The following is a 17,516-nucleotide window of genomic DNA, read 5'->3' as shown; positions in this document are numbered from 1 at the left end:
CCAATCTCACTTACCAACCACACAGGCACAGCCAATCTCACTTACCAACCACACAGGCACAGCCAATCCCACTTACCAACCACACAGACACAGCCAATCTCACTTACCAACCACACAGACACAGCCAATCCCACTTACCAACCACACAGACACAGCCAATCTCACTTACCAACCACACAGACACGCACAGACACAGCCAATCTCACTTACCAACCACACAGGCACAGCCAATCTCACTTACCAACCACACAGGCACAGCCAATCTCACTTACCAACCACACAGACACGCACAGACACAGCCAATCTCACTTACCAACCACACAGGCACAGCCAATCTCACTTACCAACCACACAGGCACAGCCAATCTCACTTACCAACCACACAGACACGCACAGACACAGCCAATCTCACTTACCAACCACAAAGACACAGCCAATCTCACTTACCAACCACACAGGCACAGCCAATCTCACTTACCAACCACACAGACACAGCCAATCTCACTTACCAACCACGCAGACACAGCCAATCTCACTTACCAACCACACAGACACAGCCAATCTCACTTACCAACCACACAGACACAGCCAATCTCACTTACCAACCACAGACACAGCCAATCTCACTTACCAACCACACAGGCACAGCCAATCTCACTTACCAACCACACAGACACGCACAGACACACACATACACACACACGCACACACACGCAGATGCACACACACACACACACACACACACGCACACACACACAGACACACCTGCACAGACACGCATACACACATACACACATGGACACACACGCGTGAACACATGGACACACAAACACACACACGGACACACGGACACACACACACACACACACACACACAGAAACACATACGGACATACACAAACACAGTTAAACCAACCTGAAGAATGGGGGCACAACCCTCTCTTTTCTCTCACCTGACCTCCCCCAGCCCGGAGCTGATGCTCCTCCTCAGGTCCTCCAGGCGCTGTGTCACCTCCTGTGGCTTCAGCAAGGTGCCCCGGGCCTCCTGTAGCTCCCCCTGCAGGGCATTCAGCTGCCCCCTGAGCAAACGGCGCTCCTCCTGCAGGCACAGAGACACACTCATAGGGCCAGAACTGCACAACCACACTGAGACAAAAACACGCACAATGACCTGTTACTGAACAATCATGCACACACACACGGACACACAAAGTCCTGTTACTAAACAACCACACACAGAGACAAAAACATACACAAAGTCTTGTTACTAAACAACCACACAGAGACAAATACACACACAAAGTCCTGTTACTAAACAACCACACAGAGACAAACACACACACAACGTCCTGTTACTAAACAACCACACAAAGAGACAAACACACACAAAGACCTGTTACTAAACAACCACAGACAGACTATTAGGTGTGTGTGTGTGTATGTTTGTGTATGTGTGTGTGTGTATGAGTGTGTGTGAGTGTGTGTGTGTGTGTATGTGTGTGTGTGTGTGTGAGTGTGTGTATGTGTGTGAGTGTGTGTGTGAGTGTATGTGTGTGTGTGTGTGTGTGAGTGTGTGTGTGTCAGAGTGTGTGAGAGAGTGTGTGTGTGAGAGTAGGTGTGTGAGTGTGTGTGAGTGTGTGTGAGTGAGTGTGAGTGAGTGTGTGTGTGTGTCTCTGTGTGTGAGTGTGTGTGTGTGTGAGTGTGTATGTGTGTGTGTGTGAGTGTGTATGTGTGTGTGTGAGTGTGTGTATGTGTGTGAGAGTGTGTGAGAGAGTGTGTGCGTGAGAGTAGGTGTGTGAGTGAGTGTGTGTGTCTCTGTGTGTGAGTGTGTGTTTATCATGGCTCTGACCTGTAGGCTGTGGAGCTGCTGGAGCAGCTTCTTGTTCTCCTGCTGTGTTTCTGAGGCCAGCTGGGCCTGCACCAGGGCGTTCTCCTTCGCCTGCCTCTCCTTGTCCAGCTCCGCCTGCAGAGCAGAGCGCTCCATCTGAAACGAGGCAAAATGGTCAGCACCGCCCAAATCACCATCACCAGCAGCAGTTATAAGCCCACACCAGCAGCCGTTATAAACCCACACCAGCAGCAGTTATAAGCCCACACCAGCAGCAGTCATAAGCCCACACCAGCAGCTGTTATAAGCCCACACCAGCAGCAGTGATACTCCCACACCAGCAGCGGTGATAAGCCCACACCAGCAGCAGTTATAAACCCACACCAGCAGCAGTTATAAGCCCACACCAGCAGCAGTCATAAGCCCACACCAGCAGCAGTGATACTCCCACACCAGCAGCAGTGATACTCCCACACCAGCAGCGGTGATAAGCCCACACCAGCAGCAGTTATAAACCCACACCAGCAGCAGTTATAAGCCCACACCAGCAGCAGTCATAAGCCCACACCAGCAGCAGTGATAAGCCCACACCAGCAGCAGTGATACGCCCACACCAGCAGCAGTGAGAGCAGTGGGGAGCAGGCAGCACATGCGTAGTTTTGGGCGTGTACCTGGCTGAGTCTGCGCAGTCGGCCCAGCTCCTCCTGCAGCCGCCCGGCCTCTGTGTCCCGCTGCTGCAGCTGGGCCTCCAGCTCTGCCTCATACGCACTGATCTGAGTCTGAGTCTCACGCAGCCTGTCCAACTCCTGCTCCAACCTCACTGCCTCCTGAGAGAGGGGGGGGGGGAGAGGGAGAGGGAGAGGGAGAGGGGGAGGGGGGGAGAGAGGGGTGAGAGGGGGGGGAGAGGGAGAGGGAGAGAGAGAGAGAGAGAGGGGGGGAGAGGGGGAGAGAGAGAGAGGGGGGGGAGAGGGAGAGGGGGAGGGGGAGAGGGAGAGGGGGAGGGGGAGAGGGAGAAAAAAAAAATGTTACAACGACAGTTCCCAACAACTGCCAATTCCCTTTTACCTGAACTGGACTGCCTTAAATGGAAATGGACAGGCCTACACGTTCAGGCCTTCACGCTGGACTCCGCCCCTTCGTGACTCACCTCCCGGGCACTCTCTGCGTCCATGGCGACGATCTCCAGCTGGCTGCGCTGCTCCTCGCTGTCCTGCAGACGGCGCTGTAGGGCATCCCGCTCTCTCTCCAGCTGGCGGCAGTCTGCCTGGGCGCGGCGGGCCTGACCTTTCACCCCCTGCAGGTACTCCTGCAGCCCGGCGATGATGCCCTCCAGGTCCCTCTTCAGCGCCTCATTGGCCGCAATTTGACCTGATGAGATTTCAGACTTTTTTAAAGGTATTCTAGAAACTTAACCCTTCTCTCATTTTCATGACCACAGGGTCAAAAACGACCCTAGCTGGATCCTGATGAAGCCTCTTCATTGAATTTTAAACCCTAAATCAGACCTGGGTCGCTTTGGATTCAAATATTGAATACTTTTCTGTGATCTTGCCTCGTACAATTGAGGATCAGAAGGTGGGGGAGTATTTCATGGGTTCCAATTCACCAGACAAGCTCAGTAAACAGTGGAAAAGTATTTGAATCCAAAACAATTTTGTGATTTACCCAGGTCTGCCCTCAATCAACATTTCTGAGGAAGAAACAGCCTGCCATTGATAAATTGGTCTATAGCTGTTTGCCTACTTGCTTTCCTGCTTGCTTTACTACAAAACACACATCATAACTTTTTTGCTGCAATAGATTTTTGGTGCGTAACTTTGATTAGGACTTCTGATTTCATAACTGCCAGGTTAAAAAAAGACTCAGCCTTTGTACCCTGACAGTGTGTCACTTTTATAAAGATACAAAAAGGGAAATGGTTAACTTTTCCACTATTTACATCATTTCTTGTAAATCTGCTGTGCTGGCGCAATGCACTTCTAACTTGGTGAAACACAACATCATGCTCGAGTTAATATCACATGTGCCATTCAAAATTCACACATCATTAATTCATCACGCGCCATTGAAAAGATGGTCCATCTCAAAATGTCCTTTATGAGGCAACAGGCTTCTGGTCTCCAAGAGCAGCAGTGTGGCCTTTGTAAACAATGACATTTCACCGAATTCATGTTATTAAAAAATCTGAGTAGGACTGGTTAATATTTAAAGCGGTCTGTTTCAGGGAAAACATCAAAGGAGTAGCAAGAAAAGGGGGGCTGTGCTGTTTGAGGGGAAAAAAACAAAGAACACAGGTCCCAGTCAGGTGCCATACTGTGCTCTGTTCTCTCCATAATTGCACCCTACCTCCTTTACCCTTCCCTCTCACCCTCCCTCCGTCTTCCCTCCCTCCCTCACCATCAGTCAGCTGTTGCTCCAGGTCCTTGATCTCCTCCGTCTCCTTGGCGATGCGGGTGAGCATGTCATCCAGCCTGCCCTCCAGCTCTCTGCACTTCCTGCTCATGATGTCCAGCTGCTGGGTCTTACTGGACACCTGAGCTGTCACATGGGCCTGGGGGGGGGGGGGGCGGAGCAAACGGGTGAGAAGGGTTGAAGGACGGGGGTCGGGCAGAAACACAGCCAGTTAATCACAGTTAGCCTGTAGTTAGCCTGTAGCCCAGTAGTGGCTACAGGTACATGACTGGATTCATTTCAATGAATCAGGTTGAACGCATCCAGGTGTTCTGGGGGCATTCAGCGCTTTAAGAATACTGTGGCAAAGACCTCTAATCATCCATCAAACTCATGTGATCACTCATGTGACAAATGTCACTTGTATGCTGGCACCAGTTACACAATGAGTACTGCCACTGACCAGACAAACACAAGGGCAGAGGCTTCGGTTAAGGGGCCATTTAACTGGAGGACAATTTACACTGATAAGAGTCCAACTCCAGCTTCACATTTAAACCCATTCAAAGCCTGATTCCAGCGAGCCCAAACCTCAGAGAAAGGGGTAATGGCTGCTTACTGTACCTGAGCAATCTGCCGATACAAGGCTCTGCCCACACAATGCTATAACCGCGGCTGACCGCTCCAGACCAGGTTTAAGCAACACATGCCGCGAGACCACAGACCTCCTAGTTTTCAGATCGTGGGGCAGACTGATCACGGATCACATGCAACAAAAACATCATGCCTTCATATGACAGCCCTTAGGCTTTCAGACTATTTTTGAAACCTTTCAGAGATGTGCTGTTGGGACAGGGACAGGCTGGCTTTCTATCAGCTGAGCCCTCGGCTGGCAGAGAAACGCTGCTGTGATGCACAGGAAGGAATGTTCTGGGGGTGACGTCACATCCCTCAGCCAGGGCACAGTGCCAACGTCAAGCACCCCTGCCCCCCCCCCACCACACACACACACACACACACACACACACACAAAAGACTACCTCCCCACCCAGGCTGTCATTACAACTCCACACTTGGGAACGACACAGAAAAACATCTTTAAAATCACTAAAACATGACCAAAATCGCCCCCAGCAATTCGGTTGTTCTGTACAATCTCACCGTCCATGCCTCCTGAGACAGAATATGCCTTTGCGCAACAGAGACCAAAGAAAACTCAAGATTTTACTTGCAGGTGTATGGCTCTGAATTTTTTTTACTTTGCTGAAACTAAAGGAGTCTAAACAGACGCAGATGTTGTTCGATGCCTGGCCAGAAACCAACAGGTCAGGGGCCAGAAACCCACCCATAGCTACCCGCAACATGACAAAACAGACAACGCTCTGTTTAAAGAACAAGTGAAGTAAAACTTCTTCTTAAAAGATGCCTAAACTTCCCTATACTTCATATTTACTTTATCCCAGACCTGTTTTTTTTTTCTTTCTTCTTCCTTCTTTAAAAAAACACTGTGACCAAAGAGTAAAAAAGCATGCCAAAAGTTTTCAAAATTAGGAGGAAAAAACACTTTGACATCATGGATGGACAAAAAGCAAACTTTTAGCCAAGTTCTGCTTTCTTCTCAGTCGCTCTACTGACCTCTCAAAATTGCCTCCTCCTCTCACAAGTAAGTTCTGTGTAAGCAAAATCCCCACCCAAATACAACCCCTCCCCCCCGCCCATGCCCAAAAGCAGGGTACTCACCGAATCAGATAAGTGGACCCTTGTACACGTATCGCCACATTCTCTCACGCTTTTCCCGGCTGCCTCAGAACTTAGAGCTGGGCCATGCTCTCTAAAGCAGACGTGCTGCCTCCTCTGGTCTTTTCCTCCCTCACACACACACACACACACACACACACACACACACACACCCGCACACTCGGCTGCAGGGTCAGAGCAGCTCAAAGTCGCTCTCTGCCTCCCTCAAACTTCGCCCTCTCCCTCCCCGATCGCCCTCTCCCCTCTGCCTCCCTTCAGCTCCTTGTTCTTTGAATCACAACACAGGAAGCAGTCCTTTGGGCCAATCGCAGCGCACCCCACCGGCAGGAGGGGGCGGAGCAAAGGGGGAGGGGGGTGGGTTCGTTGAGACAATGGCCCAGGCATGTGAGAGTGAGCCAGGACTCTAACTCCGCCCCTGAAGAGAAGAGATTCCCCCGAGGAGTGAGGTCAGCAGTTCTTAAAGCCACAGCGCCTCGTTTAATGGCCTGTTGCTCTGGGTTTCACTTCCTGAGCAATCCCCAACGCTCAGACTTTAATCCATCCCTGAGAGATCGGCTTCAGCTTGTGTGCGCGCTCTGGCACTATAGCAACACCCCCCTTTTAGACTTTAGTTCTACTTGTTTGTTTTGAAGTTCTTGTTTGTTGCACAGTAAATATGAGTACGTCCTGCATCATTAAGGTTTTGAAATGTTTTGCCTACAAGAGCATTTTTATAACACCAAAAGTAATAGGAACGACTTATTTTCACGTGCAAAGCATGTGTTTGAGGGCCTGGTTTTAAAATAAGTTTGATTCAGTCCCTAAATATCTTTTAAAAAACTTTAAGAGAAAGAAGAAGAAAACCAACAAACTTGGAAAACTGACTGAAAAGAGTTTTACTGTGCACCATCTCACCTGCGCTAACACCATCTCACCTGTGGCAGGAACAATTCCGAGAAAGAAGTTATTATAAAGTGACAAAACTGAAGGTGTGACACATGACAGCTTTGGAGGCGGAATAACTGTTGTCAACCACTGCGAATACAAAGGCACCAATTGACTCACAAACATACAACAAAGTCTGCCTTTAGCAATCAATTTGGGGCAACACGCATTATGTGTTCACACCATCATGTAAATCAGTCTAATGTAAAGCAGGTCAGTGGGTGGGTCAGTGAGAGCCCATGGACTTCTCAGAGAAAATCTCAGAGGAAATCTCAGAACAAGCTGGCAGTAAATAAATGACACTGTTAGGAGAGGGCATGTGCCTAGGCCCTGATTGGTGGGTGCAGTGCACCCCTTACGGCTACTGAAGAGGAAACGGCATACGACACTGGAGGACTAGTTGTCAGTGGAAGTTGGTATTTTATCCCATCACCTGAAAGACCACTCACTATACACTGCCCGAGTAAAGATTTTAGCTGTAGGACGATTTCACAGGCCTATGGGATTCACAAAGAGCAGAGGAATTAAGTTTCACTAAATCATATACAGAGACAGGGTTCCATGATTTAATAGGGTTAGACTGAGGCACTCTTTTGTGCACCAGTTGATCCTAGAATTAAATATGGAGTGTAATCCCAGGCCAAATGTACATTGAAAGGCCTCATTGTATTATGTGATTGTGATGTTATGTTAAATTAATGCATTTTGTTTGTTTTCCTGACTTTGGTGTTGCAAATGGTGCTAATGATGATGCAAAACAAATTTCAGAGCAATCTGACAATAAAGTATTATCAATCAATCAATCAATAAATCCAAGGACAGAAATGTATTGTGAGACCTGAGGTGCTGGCAGAAGGCGTGTTATTGGCGTGTTGGAACGTGCAGGACTCGCGTTATTGGCGTGTTGGAACTTGGCGGACCTGTGTTATTGGCGTGTTGGACTTGGTGGTCCCGTGTTATTGGCGTGTTGGACTTGGTGGACCCGTGTTATTGGCGTGTTGGACTTGGCGGACCCGTGTTATTGGCGTGTTGAAGCTGCCGTGTTTATAGAAACAGTAGCAGTGATGGGAGCCATGTTGCACGTGCGGCGGAACCAGAAACGGTAACAGTAACTGTGTTACCATTGTATCATTGCATGTCATTTGACAGATGCTCTTATCCAGAGCAACATACAGTTGATTAGACTAAGCAGGAGACAATCCTCCCCTGGAGCAATGCAGGGTTAAGGGCCTTGCTCAAGGGCCCAACGGCTGTGCGGATCTTATTGCGGCTACACCGGGGATCGAACCACCGACCTTGTGGGTCCCAGTCATGCACCCCAACCACTAGGCTACAGGCTGCCCGGGCGCGTCACAGAGAGGCGTGGTACTGACGTGTCGCGGGTCGCTGGGCTCCAGGCCCTCCAGCGCGTCACGCAGCCGGTCCAGTTCCCCCTCCGCGCGGCTCATCTGGTCCCTGCTCCTGTCCAGCTGCGCCTCCAGAGCCAGCGCCTCCCCCCGCGCCTCCTCCAGCAGGCCCATCCTCCTGCGCAGCTGCTGCCTCAGCTGCTCCTTCTCCGCCTCCGTGATCTGCACACACAGCGGGGACGGTCAGCAGCGGCTCGCTAGCGCCCCCGCGTGTCCAGGGAGTGCGTTTCAGCCAATTCTGTGTCTGAATGACCTGCGGATCTCCATCCACTCTCACTTCTCAGGCCACACAATAATGATGAAAATACAGCTTGTGAATTGTCTAGATTTTTTGGTTAAGTGTTTAAATAATGACCAAAGTGATCTGTTACGGGTTTCATGTTGTGTTCAAATGATACACTCAAAAAAAATGAATCATTGAATTATCGAAAATGTATGGACAATGGGTGCACGCAATATTATAAATTATATGTGACAACAACTCATTAAGTACTTGGTACCAGTACTTCACAAATTGGAGTCCCATATACTTAGTAACTGTGTGCAACCACTTTCCAAAATCCACTGTTTTCAAGTGAATCCAGTAATCTGTAGAATATTTGAGGATATTTTCTTTCACGCCTAGTTTATACAGACTTTGATAAATCAAACGAAATCAATGAACCTTCTGCAGAAATAGCGGATGGTCCAGTTCAGAAAGGTCACACGACGCGATTCAAGCCCCAGCCTCCAGTTCCCGGGTGGAAACCGGACCGGTTTCTACGGCACGACCGACCGCGCCCTGGCGAGCTCTTACTCGTTTCTGGGAAATGGTGTCCTCCAGCTGCCGGAGCTCAGCGCTGGCCCGGAGGATCTGCTGCTCCGCGCTCTCCAGCTCCCGCTGCAGCTGTCTCAGCCGCTCCTCGGCTGCCAACAAGAGCACAAACTCAGCCGCCGTCACGGCTGTGGGCGAGCGCGGGCGCCACTTTGGAATCTGACTCCATTCGTTTCCGTGAAACACGCCGGTGAAAATGTAGCTGTAGCCTCGCATCGTTTTGCGGCAAGTAATTTTAGACATTTTTAGGAATTGGGAATTGTGTTTTTTTTACAGATAAAGATAACGTGCAGTGTATGTGTTGGCAAAGGACACTATGCCTACCCTGTGCTGTGCCAATCAAATTGTGATGACCTTGCTCTACTCATGAAGGCCCACCCCCTATACCTTGAACCTGGGCGTGGCTGTCCGTGTGACCCAGCTGCCCGTCTGGCTCCGTGGTCTCCGGTATCAACGGGTTCCTCTTGTGACGTGCCTTTCCAATATAGGGGCTCTCCACCGGCAAGCCTCCCTCCAACTCCAACTCCTGGGAAGAAGAGACGAATGGTGAATGGTGGGGTGGGGGAGGAGGGGCAGAGGTACGGTTTGCCGGGGGCAATTTCTGTGATTTATATAAACCCAGAGGAGACATTACGGTGTGGGACAGTGAAAATGTTGTTTGAGCGGGTTCTCTGATGCTGTAACTAATACAGCCGGTTGACTGCGATGACTCACCTGATCTGGGTAGTAGGGTAGCGGCTCAAACTTGGCATCTATCTTGTGGAAGGCCAGCTCCTGCTCCAGCTCATACTGCTTCTGACAGGCTCGGGTCAGCTCCATCGTCTTCTGCTTCAGCTAGGCAAGGAAAAGAAGCTTTAGAGTGCCCGAACCCACACAACAACACTCAGCTCCAGAGCATACTCACCCACACAACACTCAGCTACAGAGTGCCCTAACCCACACAACAACACTCAGCTCCAGAGTGTACTCACCCACACAACACTCAGCTACAGAGTGCCCTAACCCACACAACAACACTCAGCTACAGAGTGCCCTAACCCACACAACAACACTCAGCTAGAGTGCCCTAACCCACACAACAACACTCAGCTACAGAGTGCCCCAACCCACACAACAACACTCAGCTTCAGAGTGCCCTAACCCACACAACAACACTCAGCTTCAGTGGGCGTCCTTGCACACACAACACTACTCAGCTTCAGAAGGTGCCCTCGCTTACACAACAGCACTTCAGTGAGCACTCAGCTTCGGAGAGTTGCTAAGCTTCAGAGAGCACCCTGAGCCACATGAGCACGCTCACGCAACTGCATTCAGCCTCGAGCGTGTGCCCTAATCCACGACTACGCTCCACTTCAGAGACTTCCCTCATCCACACAACTGGACAGAGCTTCAGAGAACTCCCTCATCCACACAACTGGACAGAGCTTCAGAGACGTCCCTCATCCACACAACTGGACAGAGCTTCAGAGACATCCCTCATCCACACAAATGGACAGAGCTTCAGAGACGTCCCTCATCCACACAACTGGACAGAGCTTCAGAGACGTCCCTCATCCACACAACTGGACAGAGCTTCGGAGACGTCCCTCATCCACACAACTGGACAGAGCTTCAGAGAACTCCCTCATCCACACAACTGGACAGAGCTTCAGAGACGTCCCTCATCCACACAACTGGACAGAGCTTCAGAGACGTCCCTCATCCACACAACTGGACAGAGCTTCAGAGACGTCCCTCATCCACACAACTGGACAGAGCTTCAGAGACGTCCCTCATCCACACAACTGGACAGAGCTTCAGAGACGTCCCTCATCCACACAACTGGACAGAGCTTCAGAGAGACCGCTGAAGCACAGAACACACACACACACTGGACTTTCCAAGCTTCGGATGGAGTACCACGGCACACAGAACGGCACACCTTACTCCAGAAACATGACAGCAGTCTCCACACTGCACTGGTAACAGAAAGCGTTTCACAAACTGCATGCAACCCAATGCGCCAGTGGTCACCAACCCTATTCCTGGAGATCTACCGTCCCAAACGTTTTCACTCCAACCCTAACGAAGCGCGCCTCATTCAACAGCTTCAGATCTCAGTGAGCTGCTAATTAGAAGAATCAGGTGTGCCAAATTAGGGTTGCAGTGAAAACCTTCAGGACGGTAGCTCTCCAGGAAAAGGGTTGGCGACCACTGCAATATTTAAATGGAAAGAGATTTACTCTTCCAATCCATGGTACAGCACATACCAAAAGACAGGCCTGACTGCTTAGGAAGTCTCCCAGTCATATGCGTGACTGATTTCGTACGTCCTATTGAGTGAACCCGATGCACAATCGCCATGCTTTTATGCTTCATGGATGTCAGATATAGGCATCAACATCAACATCAACCTTGTTTATTGGAACATCTTGGCATGCTAACAATTAGACCGGGAGAAACCACAAACAAGGCAGACGTGCAAGGGAGCATGCTCATACAAACAGGGGTCCATACCATCAGACGGCCATTTTAAACGGAGCACCTGAAAGGACAGGAGGGTCACGTGTATTTAGCAGGGACACAAACACCACAGGGGCACGGGTTCAAGACCCACTTGGTTTCTGTGGGATACCTGCCGGACGGCATCCAGAACAGGAGCGAGACTCGCAGGCTGAGACCGTAGCGTGGGAGCGGTAAAGAGAAGAGACAGGAGAGAAAACGAGAAATAAAAAAAACTTGCATGCAAAGAATTGTGATGAAATGGAATAAATCAGTAGAAGCTGGAGAAGGTGGACGGACTGGTGACTGGCACAACTTTGCTTACACAAACATTGTCCACAATGGCAAAAGGGTTTCAGGGATATGCATGCACGATCAGGGATGTCATATTCATAACAATGTTACTATGATACTCAACACTGCCTGTAGTACGGAGGACAGAGCTGGCATAAAAAAGGGAGCGAGAAAAGAATGGAAGGGATAGGATGAAAGGGAAAGGGACAACTGAAGGAGAGAAGGAGAAAATGGAGTAGAAAGATGTAGGAAGTGTTGGTTAGTGGTCGCAGAACACGGTTCTGATTTTCACATTATCCTATATTCAAAATCCTGGACTTGCTAATGCAATACTTTGTTAATAATGAAACACAAGCATTAATACTGTCTACAATGAAACACAACCACAATAAAGTCCTTTGTGTGTTCTCTGTCAAGGAGGTGTGCGTACCCGAGCATGTTCTTGTGTATGAATGCAGATGTAAGTGTGTTTGTGAATGGGTGCGTCTTAACGTGCGTGAGCATTCATATGCCGACCGAGTTGCCTCCCCACCAGCTAGCCAAACATCCCACAAACATGTACAGCATAAATCTGAATGCACATTTGCATTAGCGATCTGCCGCACCAGCTGGTCCTTGGTCTCCAGCTCTCTCTTCAGATCGGCCTGGCCTTGCTTCCGTTCCTGGCACTGGAGCTTCAGGCTGTGGTTGAGCGCCTCCTGCTGCTCCAGGCCCTGCAGAGCGATGGCCTGCTCCTCGCGTAGGCTCTCCACCTCTCCCTGCCGAGCCCCCAGATCCTGCTCCAGCCGCTCCACCTCCTCTGCACACATAGCATGGAGCAGTTTAACGTCTGACCACAGTACAGCCCCCGAAACGTAGCTTTAACTCCAGCATGTGCGTGTGTGTCCGTGTGCGTGCACGTACACCGATGAGCCAAAACATTATGACCACACGAAGCAAATAGCGTTCTCTCATAACTTTGGCGCATGTAGTAGTCGAAGTGTTCGATACAAGCGTAAAAGGACCTGAGCGACTTTGACAAGGGCCAAATCATTATGGCGAGATGCCTGGGTCGCAGCAAGGCTTGTGGGGTGCTCCCAGTCAGCAGTGGTGAGTACCTACCGACAGTGGAGGAATAAACCAGCGACGACAGGGTGGTGGGCGCCCAAGACTCATCAATGCGCGAGGGCGACTAAGGCTATCCCGTCTGATCTGAACTGACAGAAGGGCTACTGTCTACTACAAGTCGCAGAAGATTTTACTGATGGTTGTGTATGGTGCTGCGTAGACACAGACCGGTCAGTGCCCATGCTAACCCCTGTCCACCACCAAAAGCGCCTAAAAGGGGCACGGCCTCGGAACTGGACCTTGGAGCAATGGAAGGTCGCCTACTCCGTGAGTCACGTTTTTATTTTTATTTTACATCATATAGATTGCCGGTATGTGTTCGCCGTTAACCTGGGGAAGAGATGAGGGAGGATGCACTGTGGGAAGAAGACAAGCCGGTGGAGGGAGTGTGATGCTCGGGGAAATGTTAAGAGTTGGGAATTGTGTTTTTACAGAGAGAGAAATGTTCATGTGGAAGTCAATTTCACACGTGCCACCTACTGAAGGGCACCAGGTACACCCCTTCATGAAAACGGTGTTCCCCGATGGCAGTGGCCTCTTTGAGCAGGATAATGCACCCAGCCACACTACACAACTTGTTCCGGAATGGTTTGAGGAACATGAGGAAGAGTTCAAGGTGTTGCACTGACCTCCAAATTCCCCAGATCTCAATCAAATCGAGCATCTGTGGGACGTGTTGGAGCATGGTGGCTCTACCTCGCAACTTACAGGACTTAAAGGATGTCTAATGTTTAATCTAATGTCTTGGTGCCAGATACCACAGTGCACCTTCAGAGCTCTTGTAGAGTCCATGCCTCGGCGAGTCAGAGCTGATTTGGCGGCACGCTCAGGACCAACAGGGTATTACGCAGGTGGCCATAATGTTTTGGCTCATCGGTGGGAACACACTGTGAGTTACTGCTGTATCTATGTGAACACACTGTGTTACAGATCTACCCATGTGAAAGCACTGTGTGTTACAGCTGGACCCATGTGAACACACTGTACATTACAGTGAGTGCACAGTACATTATAGCTGTATCCATGTGAGTGCACAGTACATTATAGCTGTATCCATGCGGAAGTGTAGTGTGTAATAGAGCCGCACCCATGTGGAAGCGCTGGTAGGCCAGCTCCCGCTCCTGCTGGGTGATGACCTGTCCGTCAAGTTTCTCGAGCGTCCTCAGGTGAAAGATCAGGAAGAGGCGGGAGTGGGGCAGGTTGGACACCGGGTTCTCTGCCAGACGCAGCTCAGTCAGGCTCTTCAGTGGCTTCAGCTTGGTCAGCTCGTGTAGCTGCAGGACCAGAAGAGAGGGGGCGCTACCAGGTCACTAATGTCTGAACAGAGGAGCTCATCCACAGAGGTTTGTCTTCACCTCATTTAACATCGGGAAGCAGGGAAGCCAAAGACAATTCAAAGCCAAGTTATAAGTCACACTTTGTGAACCAGTGCTGGGTCAAATGCGTAATTGTTTTTAGATTAAAATAGGTTTCTGTGCTCGATTGATCTTGCCTGGTGCAACTGAGTTTTCAATTCACCAGACCAGCTCAGTAAAGTGTAGAAAAGTATTTGAATCCAAAGCAATGACCTATTTCCCTCAGGTCTGATGTCAGCTGTATTATGAACTTGGGAGAGCACACCCGCGTGTCCTCTGAAGTGAAATCTGCCAGCCACCAAACCTTTGCCTCACTATTTACAGATTTGTTATTAGGAATTTTTACTATCCGTGTATATTGCACACCACACAAAATAGAGCTGTGCGATCCCTGAAAATTCCAAAAAGCCTTATATCCTGTGTCTGGTGGCTGGTCACTCCAGGGAAACAAAAACAGTTTCAGAACTGCCTGAAAGGTTTCACCAGGTCAGCTTTGCAAACAAGGTTTTGTTCTGTAATTCTTATTTCCATAAAGAATATTGGGCAGACCTAGTTTGCAAGTACGTTGCCACCAAATGGTGTAACTGATCTTTCTGTCATCTCTAGGACAAGTAAACATCCAAGTTCAATAGTAACAATATCATCCATAACGACTGTTCATGTACAACACAAATTAAAATTCAGCTACCAATCCTAGTTAGCAATGCTATTGGACCACTCAGTCCTTGTAATGTTGTCAAGGCCTACATTTTTACTTGCAAGATTTGCTATTTGCAAGGGAATGTGTACATGTGCAAATGAGGAGGAATGTGTAATTCAGGCAGAGCTAACAAAGGCATGCTGTAGGTGCCTGTTTAACCAGAGGTGTCACTCGAGTACAATGTGACAAAGAGACCTACATCCTATGATTCATTATCCATGATTTCATAAAGGAAAACACAGACCAATAAATGAAGAAAAGTCACAGTCAAACATTAAAAAGCTCACCGAGCAGATGTTGTTAGCCTGGAGGTTAAGAGTGTTCAGGGATCGTAGTTTCTTGGCCAGCCACAGAGGAAGGTGCTCAATGTTGTTTCCGGCGAGATTCAAGTGCTGAATGCTCCCCATGTGCTCCAGGCCCTCGATCTTACTGCAGGGGTGCAAGGTGGAATGGCTTTACAACTCAGTTTCACTGCAAACGCCAAGACAAGAATGGCTTTTCCATTACACCTGGGTCAAATATGTAATTGTGTTGGATTCAAACCTTTTTCTGTGCTCGACTAAACTTTCCAAGCATTTCAGAGGTTCCAATACACCAGACAAGCTCAGTAAAGTGTAGGAAAGTATTTGAATCCAAAACAATGACACATATGACTCAGGTCTGATGGTTATTAATTTTAGATGACCCGAACATTAACAATTTGCATATTACATTTCTACAAATAAACATCATTATTTATGGTTGGCAGTTTGTTGTGAAACAGATGGACTGGTTCTCTTGTGGGACAGGTGGGGAGCTGCCTAATTCTGTAATTCTCGTCAGTATTACTGTATTCTCCAGTGGGACTTTGGTGAAATGACTCGTTCCATTGTGCGACGTTGTGAATTGTGGGTCATTACCAGATTCTGTTGTGGGACAGGTGGAGTTCTCGAAGCCTGTGAAGCTTTTCCAGCTTCTCGATTTTCTCAATGAGGTTGTGACTCAGGTTGAGGACCTGCAGCCGTTCACACTTTTCCAGGTTCTCGATGAACTGCAACAGAGGAATATGAACCCAAAATGTGCCGTTCCAGCTGATCTCCAGGTCAGACAGTGCTGAGGATTGAAAGCCCTTCACTGTGTATTAGTGGAGACAGACATAAGCTAGTTCTCACCTTGAATTTTTTGTTGGCACTCTTTGCCAGTGACAAGTTGAGGGACCGTACAAAGGCAAGACTGTCCTGCTTGGTCACCCTCTTAATCAGGTCCTCTGTGATGTAGCGAACACCTGGACTTCTCCTTTCATCTAAAAAAAAGTTGTAAAGCAATGCAATAAAAGTAATGCAATTACGAGCAAAATGGCTAATAGTGTCAATTCCAAATCCGAAGCATTCTGTTTCATCAGACTCTAACGCCACAGTTTTCTGTCCCATGAGAGTGCGGGCCGGAGAATGCGAGCTTTTCTCCGTACCGATGTCGCTTCGGGGTTCTCCGTCGGCACAATCTTCGCTCTCCTCCTCCGTCATACTCAGCTGAAGACTGCTCCCCAACGCGGGCCGAGAGGCTGGGGAGCGTGGGCCGTGGGCGGGGGACGGAGTCCTGCTACGCGGGTTGGAGAGCGGTGAACCAGGGCTCAGCATGCTGGGATCAGGTCTCGTGCCTCTCCACTGTGTCACCCTCGGTGAGGCTGCCTTCTTCATCTGGCGAAGCTGCAAAGACTAACTGTCCCACAGCCTCCAATATTTTGCCATGGATGAAAATGAAATAACAATAATAATACATTTAGATATTCCCACTGCGTGTGTGTGCGTGTGTGTGTATAAAAAGGTATGTAATTCCTACACGGATCACCCAATATGGATGTCAATACCCTTAAGTTAAAGTTGACTGTCTGCACTTGAAGTGCTGGAGACAGTGCAGTTAAATATTACAACTATTCAATAACACTAGTTAAATAACATTACATCCCCAGACATAAAATATAACCTCAATGCACGTCAATGGACAGAGCTCCCTTCAATGGTTAACTTGCTTGCAATTACCTCGGCAATTAAGTCGTTAGCGAACACACTGAGGCCGACTAGCTAGCATTAAAGATGGCCAATTAAGCTGCGACAGTGTCAATAAATTACTGAAAGAAACAGCTCAAGCTAGTTTTTGAAACAGTTGGTATTTCAAACTAATCATAGCTGGATTTTACACCATGGTGTAATTTACCCATCAGTATAATATCTAACCGTTAACATTACCTCGTTATTAGTATGTTATAAATAATAGCCAAGTTAATCTCTGCTATTTATGACAAGTGATTCAGGTAACGTTAGTGTCATTTGCTTCATATTACGCGCAAATTAGGTCGGTGGCTAGCTCATGCAACCAATTTATCTGAACTTGGCTAACGACAGGCTAACTAACCTGGTGCTAACCTAGCTAACGTTAGCTACATTGTTCATTAACGATAGCTAGCTCTAGCTAGCAGATCA

At 48.8% G+C, this 17,516-nt stretch overlaps 1 protein-coding gene across 1 annotated transcript in view; it reads right to left on the bottom strand.

The window, feature by feature from the left end:
- The window catches only part of cntrl (centriolin), a 38,388-nt gene that overhangs the window by 20,468 nt on the left and 404 nt on the right, over positions 1-17,516 (bottom strand). The window contains exons 2-17 of the mRNA XM_061261274.1: positions 16,505-16,767; positions 16,209-16,339; positions 15,957-16,087; positions 15,345-15,486; positions 14,090-14,276; positions 12,501-12,694; positions 11,735-11,773; positions 9,835-9,954; positions 9,508-9,646; positions 9,103-9,212; positions 8,274-8,468; positions 4,225-4,378; positions 2,975-3,195; positions 2,499-2,654; positions 1,849-1,983; positions 953-1,098 (exon numbers count right to left, since the gene is read on the bottom strand). Of these exons, the coding sequence (XP_061117258.1) occupies positions 953-1,098; positions 1,849-1,983; positions 2,499-2,654; positions 2,975-3,195; positions 4,225-4,378; positions 8,274-8,468; positions 9,103-9,212; positions 9,508-9,646; positions 9,835-9,954; positions 11,735-11,773; positions 12,501-12,694; positions 14,090-14,276; positions 15,345-15,486; positions 15,957-16,087; positions 16,209-16,339; positions 16,505-16,733 (2,429 nt within the window). The 5' untranslated portion in view covers positions 16,734-16,767. The remainder of the gene's footprint in view (positions 1-952; positions 1,099-1,848; positions 1,984-2,498; positions 2,655-2,974; positions 3,196-4,224; positions 4,379-8,273; positions 8,469-9,102; positions 9,213-9,507; positions 9,647-9,834; positions 9,955-11,734; positions 11,774-12,500; positions 12,695-14,089; positions 14,277-15,344; positions 15,487-15,956; positions 16,088-16,208; positions 16,340-16,504; positions 16,768-17,516) is intronic.

Source organism: Conger conger, chromosome 11 (assembly GCF_963514075.1).
Source record: "Conger conger chromosome 11, fConCon1.1, whole genome shotgun sequence".
NCBI classification, from domain to species: Eukaryota; Metazoa; Chordata; class Actinopteri; order Anguilliformes; family Congridae; genus Conger; species Conger conger.
Note: the sequence above shows the minus strand (reverse complement) of the source record. Positions and strands in the feature narration are given on the sequence as shown.